This window comes from Equus przewalskii, chromosome 1, assembly GCF_037783145.1.
Source record: "Equus przewalskii isolate Varuska chromosome 1, EquPr2, whole genome shotgun sequence".
Taxonomy (NCBI): domain Eukaryota; kingdom Metazoa; phylum Chordata; class Mammalia; order Perissodactyla; family Equidae; genus Equus; species Equus przewalskii.
Genome location: NC_091831.1, coordinates 8,327,345 through 8,347,817, shown reverse-complemented (window position 1 = coordinate 8,347,817; position 20,473 = coordinate 8,327,345). Strand labels below are relative to the sequence as shown.

Genomic DNA, 20,473 nt, shown 5'->3' with positions numbered 1-20,473 from the left:
AGCCTAGCAAGCTGCAGCTTCTCAGCCACACTGGGCAGAGGTGCTTATGGTCAGAAATCTGGGGCTCAGAGAAGCGGGACAACTGGCTCAAGGTCACAACACAGCCGGTGCAGAGCTGGGTCTCAACCCAGGTCTTCTGACTCCAAGTGCAGCTCTGTTCCAACAACAGGCCACACTTTGTCTCCCTTGTGATATGGGAAGCATCTACACTGCAATACCAGGGGAAAACCCTGAGCTTGAAGTCAGAGAGCCCTGGGTTCAAAACCCAACGATGCAACCCAGCAACTCAACTCAGGCCCTCAGGCAAGCCTCTGGGCTCCAGCCCCTCTTCTGGGGAGGCAGAATACGGCTGAGAACCTCAGAGCTGCAGAGGCAAAGAATCCCCATGGTGAGGATCGCTCACATTCGATGAAGAGCAGTTTCTTCCTTCTGACAAATTTCTCTCCATACTCCTAAAAGGTGACTCCTAATAGGAACGATCGTAGCTAACTCTTACTGAGCACTCACCCTGGGCAAACACAAATAAACTCTTTTAATGCTGCCAGTAATACGATGAAAGAGGGCATTGCTACCCTACCTCATGGATGGGGAAAGTGAGGCACAGAGAGGTCACATAAGTTGCCCAGCCCCTAGGCAGGGCTCTGGCACAAGGCCCCAGTCTCCACAAGCCTCTGTCTCCTGGTGTCTCAACCCATACTCTGATTCTTCAGCAGGCTGGGAGTGACGTGAGGGTGTCTCTAAACCACCCTCTGTGGGCCCTTGGAGTCAAGCCGGGCAAAGGAGCAAGAGCCAGTTGGTTCACTGGCCCTTCCTACTCTGGCTTCCATGAAGCAGGACTGGGATGTCTTCAGATGTGCCTCTCCTGGGAAAGTTCCCTCTCCCTCCCACCCATAGGCTGTGGCCTCCTGAGGGCAGGGTTGTGTCTCCGGGGCCTCCACGCCCAGCGCTAGAGCAGGGCCTGGCAAGCTAAGGGTGCTCCAAACACGTCAACTGGGCAACTGGCTAACGAAGCAGAGGCCCTGACTCCAGAAAGCCCTGGGTGTCCCCAGAGCTTCATTGCCTCACGTCTTCTCAAACACTCTTCTACTCAGAAACGCTCTCAATTAAAGCATGGAAAATCACCAAGTGGCATTCAAAGCTGCCTCCCTGGCATGTCCCCAGCTGAACTCTTTCTATTTTTCATTTCCCTAGGAGATCAAAGCTATTGTGTCAACACTCGGCCCTGATCCGAGTGACCTTAAGCAAATTGCTTATGCAACCTGGTGACTGCAACTGGGGACAGCAAGGAGTGACCCAGGTGTCTGAATAGGGGTTTCCTCGAATTATGAGAATCCCCATCATGGGTTCTACGGTGTCACTGACACACCTATTTCTGAGAGAAAAGAAAGACTAGAGATAGCTGAAACTAGTCTCCTGGCTCGGGCCCCGACCCATTCCTCTGTTGGCAGGACCTGGGCCTCACACTGATACTGCGTATAACAGGAGTGGCAGGCCCAGCTGACTGCCGGAACGGGAGCTACAGGAAACAGGCTGCAAGGCGTGGCTTTGTCAAAGCTGCCTTTCACTGAGTGCCAACCACCAACCACGGCCGGATCCACACTACATGACTCCTCCCCATGCCCACGGGAAATAGGTACTGTCATTCCCACCTTAGACAAGGAAACGGAGGCTGATGGAGGGTGACTTGCCCAAGGACACACAGCTCAAAAGCAGAATGGGGAACTGAGCCCCATCGGACTCCGGAGCTCACACTGTTCACCTCCATGCCCTCTGCCCTGCAGGTGCCAGCTACCTGGAAGGGCTGAATGGGCAGTCCTCACCGAGGATGAAGCATGGTAGCAGGAGGAGCACTGAACCCGCATTCCAACATTCCCAGCCTCCTAACTAACCACGTGGCTTTGGGCAAGTCACCGACTCATCCTGGCCTCTGGAGGCCTCACCCTCAAATGAGGGAATAGACAAGAGCAGAGACGGTAGATCAGTTAGCAGTGGCTGCCGAGATCGCTGAGGGGAGGATTCTAAGACTTCCTGAGTTCAACCAGAAAGACTGCCACGATTGATTAGCGATGTCTGTCGAGAACACGGAGGCGGCACACTGGATCAGTGCCCAGAGCTGCCACTCCCTGGCCTCTGTAAGCTCTGAGAGTCCAGGTCTTAAAGGCTCTCTTCCTTGTTCAAGCCCATCCTGACTGCTTCCTCCTCAGAAGCAAGTACTCTCATGTGCCCACAGTATCTTTTGCCTTTGCTTTTATTTAGCATTTATTTCATTCAAGTTGGGATTCCAGGGCTTTCCACGCCTACCCCTCACCAGATCTTCACACCCGTCTGCATTCCATGTTGTAAAGGGTGATGCACCTCTGGATTCCTCTGCTTGCTGTCAGAACAACTCCCCGTACACATAGGAAGGGTGCTAAGGATGCAAGGCAGCAGGAAACTGAAAACAGCCACGTGGCCAGCCACTGGCAGAGTGGACAGGAGAAGGCCATAAAGGCCCGGGCAAGCCAGGCCTGAGCCCAGGGACTTTGCCAAGGAAAAGCACAGCTGGCCTGCAGCTGCTGGGGCTGCCTGAGCAAGAAGGTCGAGGAGTCAACGGTGTAAAGGGCCACCCAACCTAGTGGCCGAGGAGGGCCACTCCCTCATTAAAGGTGGCCCCCACCGGCACACGGTAGAGAATGGAAGACTGACCAGAGGGAGCCTCACCCAGGGATGCCCTTGCCAGCGAAGAACCACGAGTTACTGATAAGCATCTCAGATAACCCAACTGATGACTTTCTGTAGCAGCACTCACTCACCCATCAGAGTCCCTGGGCCCTGGCCAACCCCATTCTCCTGGACTCGTCCACAGGACCACAGCTCTTGGCGTCGTTTCTACCTCATGCCTCTTTCCTACCCCAAACTGCCCCCGGCCAGCTTTCATGCGCCCCTCAAACATCTGCTAACACAACAGTTGCTGCCTGTTCTGAGGCCTGCTCCAGGGGGTTCGGGGGACTCAGTGTGTGGGCAGCTGCAATCAATCAAACCTCTGTTTCAGCATCCCGACCCTCCTCACAAATGTCTTGCTTCTGTTTAAAGCACTGTTGAGATATACAATTTGTTGCTCTTTCAAACTCACCAGCTTGGAGTCAAAAATACAGCAAGGACCATGACAGCCAGGGGCACGGCATTCAGCGGGTAATGTTTCATTGTTGCTGTCTCTGAAATCTTTGTTCACACACACGTGACCCATGTCTAAATGGCCACACATAGCTCAGGTCTCTCTGGGAGTCAAACAACGCTTGGTGGTCAAACCAGGTCTCAAAAAAGCAATAACTAAAAATGTCAGCAAAAGTCTTGCTAATAAACAACTCATCTGCTCAGGCTGAGCCCTGCCCTCAATGGCACACACTGTCATTTTGCAAAAGGGAGGGAGCGGTTTCACATAAAACACCAGGCAGAAGGGGCCTCAGCAGACCACGTGAGGAGGAAAGCATGCGGGGAGCTTAGTAGAATCAAACCTGGGCAGGGATGGGGCCAGGCTGGTTTTCTGGGCTGCCTCTGAGCATCTTGCTCTGAGAACCAAGTGGTTGCAATTACAATTACAGGGAGGGGCGGGCCTTTCTGGGCTGGATCCTTGCATCATTTCTCCCAGTTGGGGCTCTCCTCACTATAGTCACCCTCCCTCACTCAGGACGCAGATGGCCTGTTCACCTGCAGCCTCATTCAGCATCTCTGCCCACGAGCTGGGCACTGAGGTTTTAAGAAGACATGAGCAAAGACAGTCTGAAACCAATTTCTAGCCCCATCCACCGCATCCCAGCCTCACTGCCACGAGAGATGAGAGCCACTGCTGCTAGCTGGCTGGACAGCTGTGCCTCAAACGTGTGCCTGGGAAGGGACAGGGCATCTGGAGGGGCATCTGGTGGGTTCCCAGGGTCATTTCCACTCTAGCTCCACAGGCGACGGATGTAAAACAAGAACACTCACACACAGCCAATCCTCTGGTAAGTGGCTATTCCAATTCTGTCACCATGTCACAACCCTCGGCTCTGAGCACGGAGCTCACTGCAGGCTGCTCTGAGCTGCAGGGCAGGCCTCCTTCCCATTTTCAAAGGAAGAGGATGAAGCAAGAAAAGGAACAAACAAGAAGAAATAAAGGGTGAGGTCAGAAAAGGGGGGGTAAAAACAGAAGGAAAAAGATGGACAAATAAAGAAAAAAGGGAGTCCTTATAATGGATTGAGTATGCCTCTGGGAACGCCACCCTCCAGGCCCAGTTCTGGCTCTAGAGTTGCACAGAACAAACCCACGCCTTTCCTCCCAAGTCCTGCAATTATGACAATGATAATAAATCTTTATCAGCATTCACCGTGTGCCAGCCAGTGCACGAGGTGGTGTGTGTATGTGTGTGTACAAAGATACACACACATACGTACTATAGATAGACACAGATACACATGCACACCCCTATATAGATACACATGGACATATATGTGTGTGCACACACATTATACACACGCACACATGTTATTTCCCTTGTTCCTCCCAACAATCCTATGTTGTCATTGGTGGTGATGGTATTTGCTAAACAGAGATGTTAAGCAGTTTGCCCAGGGCTGCCAGCCTCCTGCCCCTACTCTGGCGGCCTTCTGATTTGTTGATGTCCCCCCCTCAAATGCAGATCTACAGGTAAACCCACCATGCTCCAGAAGGGCCTCAGTTTCCTCAGAAGGGGCTGGAATGGACGAGGCCCAAGATTACACCTACCTCTCACACCCTCTGCTTCTAGCCCTGGAGTCTGCACCTCAAGGCAGTGTCTCGCTCCCAGGGCAGTTCTCCTGCTAAACTCACCGTGGGTGTGCACAAGGGCAGGGCCTTGAACCGCGGAGCTTCTGCCCTCCCCTGCTGGTCAGACTTTCTTGGGTTCTCTCCCTGGTCCATTTTCTGCAGGCAATTTGGAGGGACTCTGGCTACCATCCTCACCCTGGGTGCCCTAACTAATGGCCAGAGAAAAGCCCCATGCTCACACATCCCCTGAGAGGTCTGAAGGCCCCAGCCCCAGTCAGTGCCTCCAGGGAATCAGGATTTATCAGAACCCCCAGCCATTCCAAAGGTCTAACCAAAAAGGTATTTTTCACATTCAATCTGAGGTTCTCACGCATCTGGTCCCAGAACCCACGCACAAAGAGGCTCTTTGACATCAAAGAACCCCCCCAAAAAAGTGAACGTATAAACCAAGATCAAAAAACCCATGAAAGAGAGTCCATGATCCTGCTTGGGAAAACAATGGCAGGAAATGCAGAGGGAGCAGCCAACCCTTGCACAAGCCCGCCTTTCTAGAGATGTGCAGACCCTGCTCACCGCCCGGGGGTTACAAATGCCAAGTAAAGCCACAGCTACGGAGGCTAGGGTCTGTGGGCAGTAAGGCCCACGTCAGCTGATATGTGGCTGTGAGCACGTCCCTATACACCAGTGACATGCCAGCTCACAGGGTACCAGGCTCAGGGCCCCACAGGTTCCAGGCTGGGTCCAGAGCTCTTTTCAAATGCACAGGGGTTGCCCTGGGCCTGGCTTTCAAGGCTCCTGGAAAAGCAACACCCACCTCCTGAGGCCATAAGTCAGCCAGTGGAGGAGCCCAAGCAGACAGAGCCCCATGGAGAGAGGGCTGGCAGGGGTCTAGAGGCTTAGGGTGAGGTTGGGCACTCAGGGTCTACCCCCAGGGCTCTGGCCACAGCCCTTTTGCACACGTACTCCCAGGGGCCCCTTCTCCACTTTCCCCAGACTCTGCCCTACCCAGGCCTTGGCCAGGGAAAGACAGGCAGCCTCCTCAGCCTCTTGGAGGCCTGCCTAGAGCCATGAAGCAATCCACACATCTGGGCACAGCCCACCGAGCAATATATTTTTAAACGATTTCTACCCAATTGAGGACGGGAAACGTCTCCAGTGATGCCAGTGGTATTATTCCAACTTGTGGCTGGTAAAAGATAATAACACATGTAAGCTGTTTTTATTACCTATCTAGCTTATTAGCTAATAAAATAAGCCCAGCATTAAAAATTTAACTGAAGCCAGTTAAATTTTTGAAAAATTTATCACACCCAGAACTCGGGGCCCTGAGTTTCCTTCAGAAGTCACCCAAATCTGTCATCTTTCCAGTCTTTTTACCTATTTAAATTTTTCTAGAGAAGGAAAATTCCACTCACGTGTCCAATGTAAATGAGCGTGTTCGATCGCTGTCTAGCTACTAAAGTAAAAAATGTCCTCCACTTAGGAAAAAGAGGGACACACCTGGAGCGGCGATGGAAGAAATGGAAACTGGAAAATGAGGGGCAGAGAATGGACGTGTGCCCAGTCCTCCTTTGGGCTCTTCCCCAAGTGAACCCCATGGGCACAGAGGAGGCGGAGCACATGACGAGCTCGTCCTCCAGCCGTGCCAGGCCGTGGCCCGGGCTCTTGAGCAAAGGTGGCCAGAAAGTCTGGACTCTGGGGCCAGGTATGTGCTCCAGCCTTGAGATAGCTGCACCTCTTTTCTTCGGGGAGGGGGATCTAGGCTGGGAGGGGGAACTAAAGGAGGGAGAAGGAAACTTCATAAACAGAAACTGCATTGCCATTCTAAAACGAAAGGAGGCCCAGCTGAAACAGCAGCACTGGGCACGGAAGGAAGGTGGTCATGCCCACCCGAAAAGGAGTGGACATGATGAGGCTGCCTGACCAGACGTGGCCACATGCTGTGAGAGCAAGGCCACGCTCTCACTGCCAAGGTCTCCATCCCTGTCAAACCCAGCAATGACCAATGCTTACGTAACAAAACCAGAAAAGACCATAGTCAAACTGTGGCATTAAGCACCTGAGAGCCGCCCAGACACAGAACCCAGAGCACCACATTCCACCCACCACATCTCCCGCCCTTGAGTGGACGGGTCACAAGGGCCAACCCTACTCTCAGGGTCTCACCAGAATGCTCTCATCCTCGGGCCTCCCCCATAAGAACCAAACGCAGGTGGCACTCAGGCTTAGAGACTCCTGACAACGGTGTATTAACTCCAAGTTCATCTCATTCAAATCAATACCCAAGATCATGTTAATTCAAGGCAGGGCTCCAAGATACAGAGATAAAATGCAAGTGACGGGGCATGTGGCCGGAGGCCTCGCCTACAGGAAACGGCAAGGACTATTACAGACGTGGCACAGTGATCACAATTTCTTGATGGTCTCACATTTTTGACAATTTAATCAAAAGAGTAAGTGCCTCCCCCCATCTCGCACTCTCTAAAGCCATTACCCATGTCCCTGATCTCAGGATCAGCATAATCCAAATGACCCTGAATCCTGGTCTGTGTGAGCATTTCTTACAGCGGCTGCAAGGATGGGTTCCTGGGAGAGGCTCCAGCGAAGTGCTAGAAGGGAACCACCAGTGTTGGGTAACACTGGTCTGCCTGCTGACGCCCTGACTCTCACCATCTGTCTGCTCTTGTACCACTAGCACTGTGTTCACAGAGAAAGAGTATCTCTGATTTTAAATGCAGAAAAATAGACACACACACAAAAGACTTGATTTTAGCTTTCTTTGAATAGGACTTAAAAACAAGAAAATTGGCCCACTCCTGGGCGTTTCTGAAACTGGCAGCCTGCACTTGCCTGGGATGGGCCAGGACCAGCGGAGGCTCCACTGAGCACCTAGATGCCTCTGCAGCACCTTTCATGCGGCTGGGGCTCTTACCTGTGCCATCTTGGCAAGGTCTAGGGAAGGCCTCTGCTCCTGCACCTCTTCGGGGCGCCGCCGCTTAACGCCGACCTTCTTGTCATTAAGGACACACGGCTGGGAGCGGCTGCGGGAGAGCCCACTGGAGCGTCTCGCCAGCTCTGGCGTTGAGGCAGGTGTGCTGCTGGCTGAGGGTGGACAGTACTCTGCAAAGGAAAACTGCTCATGTGAGCAGGAGAGGGACCGCTGCATGTCAAGCCGGCCCCCTCCCACAGGGTTTGGGTCAGAACTCCAGATGTCGCCTGCCTGTCCACAGGTGGCTGAGCCTGGCACCCCTTGGCAGGGCTGGCCTCCAAATCGGTGGTGAAATCCCGCCTGGTCATAGGGCGAGGAGAGCACGTTGGCCCGGGAAGGGAGGCTGAAGCTGGAGCTCCTCTGCATGGTGCTGAAGCCATTGGAATAGCGCTGGACACTACCCCCACTGTAACATCGTCTCTTTTCTACAGGAGTCCAGACTTTGGACCCCAAGGGCCTCCATGATGTCCGGCAGCTGGACATTTCATCAGAGAAGGACAGTGACCGGCACTGGCGCTTGCTGGGGGGTGCTGAGGGGTTCCCGTTGTGGTCATTGAGGCTGAGGTCTTTGATCAGGTTGGTCACTGCACAGGTGGTTGCTGCCTCCCGGTGCCACAGAGTGCTGTCCTGACACTTCTCAGGGAGGCACTCCCAGATGCTGGCGCTTGGCTGGTCAATCTGAAGAGGGCATTTCCTGTCCAGGTCTCGCCATCTGTCATTTTCTGGTTTATAAATGACAAAGAGAAAACAGGATTTGAGAAAGCCTTCGTGCCAGCCCTCTTATCTCCTCACCAAGAGCCCATTTTAAAGAGGATTTTAGAGCCAGATGGTTTTAAAAACCATCCAGTCCAACTTCACTTCACAGATGAGAAACTGAGGCTTAGAGAGGGGACATAAGTCCCAAGGTGTTGAGTTAGAAGTAGAGTGAGACCTGGATCCCGGTATCCTCCGGGACACCTGATACTCTGCCGGCAGCAAAGCTGGGGCAACATGGCTGCTACACTCCATCTCAACGCTCTGCTGCTCTTGAGCTGGGACTCGACGCCTGGGCAGAAGACCACGACCAAAGATGAGTCCTCGGTATTTTAGAGGGTCAAGGTCAAAAGGGGCTGAGGGTGCTGCCAGGTTAGTTCATCTGAATTCCATCTTTAAAATACTTGCTGATAATAGAAACTGGATCTTTTACTGGTTTATGTCCCCTCCACAACATCAACAACCCAGGTAGCGGCCATTCACTGAGCACTCTCCTCAGGTGCACTTGATTTCTCCCTGAACCGAAGGATGTGTCAAGTGGTGAAAATGTAGAGGAGCAAGCCTTGGGCAGCAGAGACTTAAGGGCACAATTGAAACTTCCATATTCAAGTCTCCACTTGAATGCATGAATAAATAAGCTGACCCAGCTATGAGATGCTGGCTTTGTATTTGAACCTTCATTTTAGTGAAATATTCAAGAGCCATTTGCTGTTTTTCTACTATGGAATCATTAAAAGTGCTGAGAATTTTAGAAGAATGAAGATAAATTTGACATAGTTCTCATACTCAAGTTTATAATACAAAAGCAAAGTTAAGAAATATGTTGTGCTCCCCAGGATCAACATGTTAACATGTTCTATTTTTTCTAATCTATATATATTTATAAACTGTGCAAATGTGAATACAGAGAAAGCCACAGCTTGACTCAGTCAGTAGAAGGACAGAAGTGAAACCTGAAACGATATTCAGCAGGTACTTAATGCACACGGAGCCTCACAGCACTGCAATCAGTTCCTGAGCACCCACCATGGGCGGGGTAATCCCATCCACCACACTGCCACTGCCCAGATGGGGGACTGAGGCTTGGGGAGGTTGAGTAAGTGGCCCAGGGCCACACAGCTAATAAATGACAGGATGCAAACCTGGGCTGGTCCAACCCAAAGCCCATGCTCTTTTCACTACACTACAGCACTGAGGGGAAACACAGGGAAACCTGACGGTGGCTCTGCTCTCAAGGACCTTTCTAGTCATGCAAGATGGGCTGTTTGCTCAGAAAATTGTGATGTAACTTCCAGGCAGCAAGGACTACACATCTTTCTCCTCTCAGTGGCCACTTCTCAAAGGGCACTGAGAGACACATCTGAGGGACTGATCCCATGCTGAGTGTCACAAGCGGCAGCTTCTTGACAGGTTCAAAGGGAATGACCAGTGAGGCCCAAAAGGAGCTTCACGATCCAAAGGAAAAGCCACATCAGGGCTACATGTGACACTCCTTCCTCTAGGGCACCCTGCTGCAGTCACGAGACGCAGAGCCTGAGAGCCTGGGACCCTGGGCAGCGGATGCGGGAGGAACTGTCCAGAGGCTGCTCCCACGTGAGGGCCTCAGAAGCTGGAGGTGTGGGAGAGAGGTTGTCCTCAAGCCCAGTTAGGCCAGCTGGGAACAAAGCAGGACTGTCACTAAACATCCAGTTCACCTCATTCCTGAATCTTCCCTGGCTCTGGTGCACAGCAAACCTCAATACATGTTCCTTTAACTGAATTTGATAAATTATTACCCAAAATTAACTTTTTGCAAGTAACATATATGTTGTTCAAAATATGTCTTCACTACCCACCATCCCTTAAGTATTCACCATTCTGTTAAAAGTTTCAATTTGACATCGGTCAGCAGTAAAAGTGCAGTAAACTAACGCTAAAGTAAAATGAAAAGAAAGGCAAACCAGCACTGACTGAGGCATGTTATCTGATTTGGAAGAAAAAAGTTATCCTCAGGAAAAAGTAGAGATTTATGTACGATGATGTTCCTCAAAATGATATGAGTGATAGCAAAATGGTAAACAGAACGAAAATATCCTACTTGTTAACTAAAGTATCAAAGAAAAGCACGGAGCACGAAAAAAGCAGAGTTTTAAAAAGAATATCAATGAGGCTGGCCCAGTGGCACAGCGGTTAAGTGTGCACATTCTGCTTCGGTGGCTGGGGGTTCGCCAGTTCAGATCCCGGGTGTGGACATGGCACCACTTGGCAAGCCATGCTGTGGTAGGCATCCCACAGATAAAGCAGAGGAAGATGAGCATGGATGTGAGCTCAGGGCCAGCCTTCCTCAGCAAAAGGAGGAGGAGTGGCAGCAGATGTTAGCTCAGGGCTAATCTTCCTCAAAAAAAAAAAAAAGGGGAATATGAATGATGTGGGAAATGTTAACGATATAAAGCTGAGCTTAAAGAAACAGGATGTAAAACTGTATAGACAGCATGATTCCTCCTTAGTAAAATCTGTATGTTATACGTGATGATAAAAAGGAAATAAACCAAGATAGAGACGATTGGCAGATGGCTGGCTGATTTATATTTTCTCCTTTTTGTTGTCCTATAGTTTCTTCGACATTTCACATAAGGACAAATGTATTTCCAGATATGTGGGGGACGTGACCACCAAGCTTGCTTGTACCGTGCCAGGGTCACGCCTACGCCGACAACCCCACCCTCCTCTCCGTTTACTCCTTTGGTTTTTCGGGAAGTTCCCGTAGAATAACGCTAGCCACCAACTTCTCTTTTGGGACAAGGCACTGAGGCGCCAGATGGGCCATGAATGTGGCAGACTGAGAAAGGAACCAGTGGGCCCAGCCACAGAGCAGTGAGGGCCCTAAGATGGCACTACAGTAGCCCCGTAAGGAGCCTGAAGTACACTACAGAATGTGTCTCATTCAGGCCCTGGGAAACCCGTGAAATTAAGAGAGATTGATCCCATCTTCGGAGGACACCACTTTCTGTTCCATTTTTATTTCACTGGCCTGGAATTTTCCCCATCTCTAGGGAAATCATGAGAAGAAAGAGGAATTGGGAGCCAGTTAAGCATGAACGTGGTCTCTCTCATCTGGCAGTGCTGTTCCTCTCCTGCGGCCATCTCGTGATCTTGGTGCTTCTTGACTGGACTCCTCAGGCCTCCCTACCCAGTCCCACTTCCTCACTGCCTCCAGAGAACTTCCTGAGGCCAACACACCTGTCGTAGTCCATCCCCTTCAGCAGCTGCCCATTGCCTTACAGAAAGAACGCAAACATCTGAGCCTGCATCCAGGGCCCTGTCTACTTATTGCCTCCCCAGGAGACTCTACACACCAGGCACACCAAACTTCCTGCGACATCGGAAGTCAGACAAGAATCAGGAGGAATCAAGATCACCCTTGAAAATCTCTGAAACAGCGCATAGAGCACACTCCTCTTGGTTCTGTGGACCCAGCCCTGAAGAGTAACTCTTTCATACCAGCAATTCTTTATAAAACCAAAGTTTAACAAATGGACTGCGGAATGAGCACAGGTAACATCTATATACAGAGGGGTGGGCATTCAATTTATTTTTAAGTTAACTATCAAATCCCCAGTGAGGACTGGGGTTGGATGGCTACTTCTAACGTGTTCCTGCTTACCCGCGGGAACTACTCCACTCTGTTTTAAAGAGCCTCTATGACCTTAACATATAAGATGTCTTTGTTGTAGGGAGGATTAAAAGAGAGTTCTCAGGTCAGTTCACTGGTTAAATTTGAGGACTGCTGTGGATTTGCAGCTTCCCCCAAACATCAGCCTTCACAGCTTCGCAAAGGCCTGGAATCTTCTTCTCCTGCCTTTATCCTTCCACCAAGAGTCTCTTACTCATCATTTCAAAGCCAACTCACACATCACTCCCCTGTAGATACGCCTTCCCTGTCTCGGCCCTGGGTACCACCACTCCTTGCCTAGAGCTTCACTCATACGGCTCACATGTTAACTGAACCTCAATCATCTGTTCACATGTCTGCTACTTCTGCTGAACACAAGCTCTCAAGCACAGTCCCAGCATGGCTCCCCAATGCTGACCACGGAGCCTGGCACACAGCAGACCTCAGCAGCTGCTGGTGGGTGGAGGAAGGAGTGGATAATGTGCAGATAAAAGCTGCAGAGTAGGTCACAGGTGTTCCCTTGGTCTTGCTTGTCTTCGTCCCGGGCATAGCTGACTCTTTCTTGGGCAGGCAGATCCAACCTGGGCTCTGCCTTGATCTCCCCACGCCACTGGGGCCATGGATGGTTGTGTGTGAAGCAGCAGGGAGACTGGCCGATGGAATAATGTCGAAGATAATTCAAAAACGCAAAGCACTGCCCAATGTTGAGTGCTGCCGTTGTGTGTCAACACCAGCCAGGTGGCCACTTGTTCTGTCTGTGGGGCAGATAATATTTTAATTGTTTCTATCTTTATCGCTTCAAGAAGTACAATATAAGAAAAGTAAAAACAATCGAGGCTATGTTTAGCCCTTGTATTTTCCCCCTTTGCTCAGAGAACAGAAAGCGATTTATTGGGTCAGGTCACCAGACAAAAGAAACAGGAATAGAAGCTAATTTTTAATGGCAAACCGCCCTGAGCTTTCAGCCCCGACGTCACGTTGCACAAAGGGCCTCGGTAGGGCTCCGAGGAGAGGATACCGGACGCCCCCGCCCCTCCATTCAATATCACTTCTGCACAAACAACTATAACTCTTTCAGAAGTGACAATGGCCATGGACGTGGGGAGTGCACTGAGCAGGGGTCACTTGGTGTGGTGGGAAGCATGTGGACCTGGGTTCGAACTTCAGCTCTGCAAGCTAATCTCTCAGAGCCTCAGTCTCCTCATCTATAAATGATAGATGAGGAAACAGTAACTACCTCACAGAGCTCTTATGAGAACTAAATAGTTGCTTGGGATAGGGCCTGCGAGGACACAAAGCAGGCTCTCAATGACGGCAGCCGTCATGACTATGATGAGAACACTGGAGAATGCTTGTATAGTTGAGGCTCGGTGCTTCTACAACTGGGTATCTATCTCTGTGGGACCTGGCTGGAATGGGAACCTGTGTGCTCTATGCCAGGTTTCTCAAAGTGTGGTTTCAGAGCATCCTTTTGGGTGCTAAAATGCAGATTCCTAGGCCCAGTCCCTGACTTGATAAATGGAATCTCTAGGGCTAGGAATCTGCATTTTAATAAGCTCCTCAGGTTATTTTAATGCAAAGTTGTTGAGAATCACTGCTCTAGACTACAGGCTACAAAGGGGCCTGGCTTCTCCAACACCTCTGTCAGAGCGGTAGACCAGTCAAGACAATCCAGCTACACCCAGGAAACGTTGTGGAGGTTTGACGATTCTGGTCTCTACAAATTTAGGTTCAGAACATAATTGAAAGTTGGTGTTTTGATGTTTGTTTTGGGCCAATAACACAAAGAAGAACTATGGAGGATAACTTTACCCTTCAAGTATCTAGAGGTCCCTTTTCCACAGGAGGGGGTGGGGCCCCCGAGTTGCACAGCATGTTCTGGATGGAGAGCCACTGCAAGAGGCCTGAGAAGCCAACAACTCATGTGAAGGGGAAGAGGTGAGGCCTCCCACCTTCTCCCTGAGACATGCTGTGGCCTAAACCTTCTCAGGGAAGTCTCCGACACCAAGCCTCTGGCAGACATGGGCCCAGCACAATGGTGCACAGCCTGAGAGCACTGGCACTGGCCATTTAAGTTCTATGCCGCCCCATTACTTTACCCTTCAGGAGCATCTGAAGTCTCCCCATTTCCCTGCTGAGCCTATCTTCACAAGTTTGAGATTATACATGGGATTGTGTGTGATGTGTGTGTGTACTGTAAACACACACACGGCTCTGCCTGCAGATGGGAGGGCAAACCACACAAACACACAAATCACACAATCCATCCAGTTCTCTCACAGAAAGACTGACTCGGTGACCTCCAAGTGTCTTCCAAAGCTGAGGCTCGATGACTGAGCTTGGCTTCTGGGAAGACTACACAACCCTGGGAAGCACAGGAGAGCCAATCCTCACACACATGGGGACAAGAACCCAGAGCCCCCAGCCGCACTCACAAGGCTTCCGTCTTGCAATCCCTTGACGAGGGAGGCCAGAAGGCTGCTAGGTGTACAGATCTAAGGCTCAAAGAAAGAAAACACTCAGAGGAACACAAATAGCACTTGACCTCAAATGTTCTTGTCTCCATTTCTGCCCTTAAACTTGAAGGGAAATTCCCAGGAGCCCAGATTCTTAGGGGACTATGAGCCTTCTTATGTTCAAAAGATAGACGAGAGTTAGCCCTGGATAGCTCTAGGCTATGTTTTAGAGGTTGCCTTATGGTGACATAACCACAGCAGAATGTGGTTTCTAGAAAAGGTTAAGCACCTGAAGCACAGACCCAAGCTACAAGATTCTTGCAGCCTCCCAGGCCCGGGTAGCAGGCCTCCAGCCAGATGGAGACCGGCTGACTCATTCCTGGATTTCACACCTGTCTACTTGTGCTGACGATGAGTCTCTCCCCCGCCCCGTGGGTTGGGTTGTGCTAACTTGGCCTCAGGGCTGCAAGGACTTTGTGCTTGATTTGGGGGTCGAAGCTCACCAACCCTTCCATGAGAAACTCGAGGAGTCTTTCTGAAGGCAGTTTTACTACACCAATCTTACGAGAAGAGCACAGAGGGAACAACACATGGAGCAATGAGCACCATGGGCTATTTTATTTTTAAATGTCCTCTAGAGCCCCTGGCCCACTGGAGCACCCCTTTCACTGTGTCACAAGAATGGAGACTCAATTCAGAGCCATGTCAGGAAGAAAAGTTTCTCGGGCTTTGCCTGCCTAGGCCTCAGCCTCTGGTTGTGCCCTCTCACCTGTCATGAATTATAAAATGTCAGCTGCGTCTTGGGTTCAGGGACAGTGACACAGGATGCCAAGCTCCTCGGCCAAGGCACAAGGACAAGGGATTGGGATGGCTGGAGATAACACTCCACCAACCCCATCGAGGGAAGCAGGAAGGCTGGCCCAAGGGGCCCTGGAAGAAGCCCGAGAGGATCATTGGCTCCGAGTGGTTACCAGGGCCCTACCCTCACCAGCTGGGTGGGGTTGGCCCATGGCAGCTGTCACTGCTTCTGGGAAGTCTTTGCTCTTACAAAAAGAGGCCCAGCAGGAAAAAAAAAAAAGAGGCCCAGCAGGACCCAAACAGCGAAGAGGCATAAGAAACATCCCAGACTGAGCATTGGGAGTGTGGGCTTCAGTCTCCCCATCTGTAGGAGACAAGGTGAACTGGGGCCCTGTGACAGCCCTTTCAGCTCTGACCCAGACCTCCTGCTCCACTCCCCGACCTCCAGGGGCATTTAGAAATGTGCAGGGGAAAGATAGTAGCTGCAGTGGCAACAAAAACTCTGAAGGGACAGAAAGGTTAGTTTTATCCATCTCCTTTGGATTCCTATCCTGGTTGTGGGTATACACAGAGCATGGGAAATGGACAGCTGCTTGTGATTCAGCTCTAAACTGATGCTCAGAGTAAAACTGGCACCATTATACAGACGAGAAAACTGGCAGCTGGGAGAGCTAGTCAGGAAACTGTCAATAAATGCATATTAACTATTAATTAACTAACACCCCATCGGGATCCTTGCTGAAGCTGGGAAAGAGCATGAGTGTATATCCCAAGCACATTACTCATCTCACGGGGTCACAGCACTGCCCGTCTCACGGGTGGGGAAACTGAGCTTCAGAACAGCGTTACATCTCACCTGTGAACAGACAGCTAGCAAAGGATAGAGTCTGCAATCCCAAGGCCATGCTCTTGCAGTTGGGCCAGGCTGCCTCCTAACTTCACCATCTTGACCATCTTTCCACGTGGAAGGCAACCTGGCAATGCACCATGGCAAGTGGCACCCAAAGTCAGTCTGGCAGTTGCCATTCCCTGTCCCCTGGCACCACGTGGCCCCCTCCCCACCCCAGGTCAGGCCAGCCTGGGTGAGAAGACAGCCCAGAGGCTCCCTTTTCACTTGTCACCGTAAACAGCTTTCATGTGCCAACTACACTTTGCACCTACCTCCATTCTGTACTTTATTCCAGAAACACTGTCTGAAACCAATACATGGCGCAAGGAAAAATTTAAAGCACTCTGTATGAACAAACCTTAAAGTGTTTTAGAGATTGAAAAATCACACATATAACCACAATAAATAAAAATTAAAAATTAAAAGTAAATTTTTTAAAATCATACATATGTACACTTGCATATAGATGTACTTTTTAAAATGAAAACGAGTCTCACTTTAGCCTATTTTGGTTAATAAGCAGTTTCTCACAGAAGGCCCTGGTCTGATGATCATATTCAAAATGGCGCTCTCTGAGAGAGGGACAACACGGCAGAGGCCAGAATCAGACCTGAAAGGCTCTGGTTTTGGTATTGCTCTTGTTCATTTTGTTTCAGTCATGTGTTTGTTTGTTGTAAGAAACCTAACATGCTTCACCTCCAAATGCCAGCTTCTTCATTCGTGGGGCAATCACATCCCACTTTCAGCGACAAACAGTAGTGGAAAAGACCAAAAACTACCAAATCTCCAAGTGGAATCTTTTTGTCCTGCACGGTTCAACACAGCCAACTGGTTTATCCTGTAGAAATGAACACAGCGCCACCGGGAACAACCCTTTTATGTACCGAGCAGACTTTAACAGCCAAGTAATTAAACATAGAAAGGAAGGGCTTATAATTAAAATGCTGACAAACCTGAACCAGAGGGGCACAAGCAGGGCTGCTATAATATTTTTACAATTCCTTTTTATACATAATGTATGATCCTTCTGCTCAAGTTTCTTCTATGTTCTTTGCCTGTGAAATAATTTACATTAATAAATAATTTATTACCATAACTCCTAAAGTAATTATGGGTTTCCATCTAGGTTTTTTTTAGCATATGAATTGTTTTATTCTCTGTCCATTGACTGGTATTTACAAGACCTTTCCTCGTGGCCTTTTTGAAATAATTGATATTGCATGTGCTTTCTCACATATTATTTGATTTCCAGGTCTTCTCCTCGCCTGAGTGGTGAGGAAAATGAAATGTGTAGAGTGCATTGTCCCTGCAATACAGAACTCATTTAATGGGTGCAATTAGCCACGGGTGGTGGTGAATGGAGCTTGCTCTCATCCCACTTGCCCTATTTCACCAAAAAAGATTAAACTAGCACACTTGTGACCTTGGGTCAGCATGAAGAAGCATCTCCCATGGCAAATGACAGAGCACTCGAAGTAGCCATGTGCTAAGGATTCACATGCAGCCCTGCCTCTCCCAGCACAGAATGATTCCCCTAAGCACAGCCAAGCCCCTTTCTGCATCCACTAGAAATCATGGCCAGGAACAGCAGGCCTGCTGGGCCTGCTGAGCAGTGGGCGGGCCACACAAATGAAGCAGCCACCTGACCAAGGTTTCCTGTGTCAAGAACACAATAACTGGTCACGCACATGGCTCTTCCCCAGAGAAGCTGTTTGCAGAGGAAATTCCAGTTCAGCACAGAAGGTGTGCTGGGGATGGTCTGGGAGGTGAGAAAGGAAACCAAGAGGCAAAACATCGTCTCTGCTAGAAGTAGCCCTGCAGCGACAGGGCTGGGCTGGCACCCTACTAAGGGGCACAGAGCAGGCCGGGCAGCAGTGTGGCTCCACCCTGCCCTGCTTCTCCCATCCACACATCATGCCAGCTTTGTTCTCTCCCCCAATCTGGAAAAGCAGAAAACCACTTCTTTGTATCAAGTTCTCAAACTTGGATGGGGAGGGGTGACAAAGTTGGGGAGGTCCCTGTAATCCAGCTCACAATAATGGAGAGTGAATTACTTTAAAAAACACTGTTGTGAGCACTTGATGATATTAGTAAGGCATTTTATCTAAGTGGGTGCAGAGGAGGCTAAGCTACTTGAAAGAGTAGCTTTTTAAGAGGAGGCAAACAGGTACCCACTCCCCACCCTGATGCGTTTGCCTGGATTTTCTTAGGAACACTTAGGAAACTCCAACTTGTACTGGCTTCCAGCTAGGACCCTTGCATGGGCACTTAGGAGGGAAATGCCCAGAGTCACAGGGCCAAGCTGTCCCCAGCTCTCACAGGAGAATTCCACTGACCTCAGCCAGACAGGAGTCCTTTACCTCCAGCAGACAGGCAAGGGGGTTTGGTGATTATAATATGACATTTTAGCTTTGCTGCGCATCATTGTCCACCCCTGGAAGGGCCCAAAACCCTCTTGAAAGTCCAGTTGGACCCACGGGGTGTTCTCTTCCCTGCTACTGAAAAGTAGGCACAGCTAAGATGAAATCTTGCTGCTTGGGATGCCCCCTCCCACCCCCCCACCTCACGCCCGTTCACGGATTAAATAGGTAGGAGCAGCCATTTGAGCTTCCACCAGCACACAGGCTTGGGAAGGCCTCCGCAAGTGCAGGAAAGGGACGGAGGTGGGAGGGACTGAGCCAGCACCTCCTGCGTGCAGCTGTCTCTTTAAGTCCCACAAACAATTTTCCAAGATGAAGAAATCGAGACTCAGGAAGATGGGCTGATCTGCCCATAGTTCTAAGGGCCTGCTGTAGGTAAGTATCGTGGAAGTTGGCCTAGCCCATGGGGAATTCACTTCTCCTCGATTTTTCTCCTCCACTAGACAGAAACCCCCTTGTGGGCAGGGCCTGATTCACTCCATCCCTGAGCCAAGTGCCTGACTCACAGTAGGTACTCAATAAATACCTACTAGAACAAGCTACTGAACTGAACTGTGGTGAACAAAAGCCTTGGTACTGCACACTGTCAGATGGACCAGGGTCTTTCTGAATCAAGGAGAGGCTAAGAACAGAAAGATGGGCACGTCGGGGAGAGAGAAGCCAAGGGGAAGGATGAGGGGATCCACAGACCACCACGAGCACCGCTGCGCTGGCTGCTCCTCTATTTCCTGGCAGCGCCCTGGCACTGGCCTGCAGAGCAGGAGCGAGATAGGGCCCCTGAGTGACGGAGCACTTCCCGAGAGCCACTATGCAAACAAGAGCCTGGAGAAGCATCAGCACAGACCCTCCTGGAAACACTGGGCCGGGGAGAGGCCTCCCCCATGGAAAGCAGGCCTCCTTGGCAGAAAGCAGGGCAGAAAGCTGGGCTCCCCAGGCTCAGACGAATTCTGTTGGACAAGCTAAAAGGAGACCCTCCCCCCCGTGCCTCTGTCCCTGGGCCTCTGCCCTGGTCCCTGGGCCTGAGGATCTTCCCCCTACTTATACTCCTCTCCAAGGAAACCATGGTGGTCCCTTTGCTTGGGCGCAGAGGCCTTCTGCAGGGAGCAGGATTCTCAATTTAGGTCTCAGACCTCTTTTTCACCTACTACTTATGGAGAGCTCACTCTGTGCCAGTCTTCTCACAAACATCATCTCACACAGTCCCCACAGCAAACCTACAAGGCAAGCGCTATCAAAATAGCCATTTTACAGATGAGGAAACTGAGGCTTAGAAAAGTTAAGTAGTTCAGAGTCCCACAGCGCCCATTGCTAACCCACAAGAGTTCCACCTTATTATGATGTACTCAGTGTAAAGGGCAAGGAAGCCTAACATGTGGATGGCTGTGAAATAAAGACTAACATCTCCAGAGGCCAGGGCGCTAGTCTGGCCTGAAGCTCAAGTCCAGGCTGGGTAGAGGGACTGGGCATGCCTGGGAGCCTCTCCCCTTCCTGGGCACAACAAAGGAAGGCAGCTCAACCATAGCTAGGCTTGAGTCTGGCCTAGGGAGCAGGCAATGAGGCAGCCTTCTGAACCACGTGGCTGGCTTGCTAAGGGTTTGTTGAGAGCCGTTAACCACCAGCGAGGGGTTCAATCAAGCCCCATGTGGGGACAGGCCTCAGAAGTGTGTCACACGGGTAAACCAAGGCCAGGTGATCTCCCTGTTTCCATTTCCTCTGGGTGGCAGCATCAAGACGACCGCCTGGGGCTCTCCCAT

General features: G+C 50.6%; 1 protein-coding gene across 6 annotated transcripts in view; it reads right to left on the bottom strand.

The window, feature by feature from the left end:
- Positions 1 to 20,473, bottom strand: part of FAM53B (family with sequence similarity 53 member B) — a 130,716-nt gene that overhangs the window by 50,651 nt on the left and 59,592 nt on the right. For all 6 annotated transcript variants that reach the window (XM_070631555.1, XM_070631561.1, XM_070631547.1 and 3 more), the window contains one exon: positions 7,695 to 8,473. In XM_070631555.1, the coding sequence (XP_070487656.1) occupies positions 7,695 to 8,473 (779 nt within the window). The remainder of the gene's footprint in view (positions 1 to 7,694; positions 8,474 to 20,473) is intronic.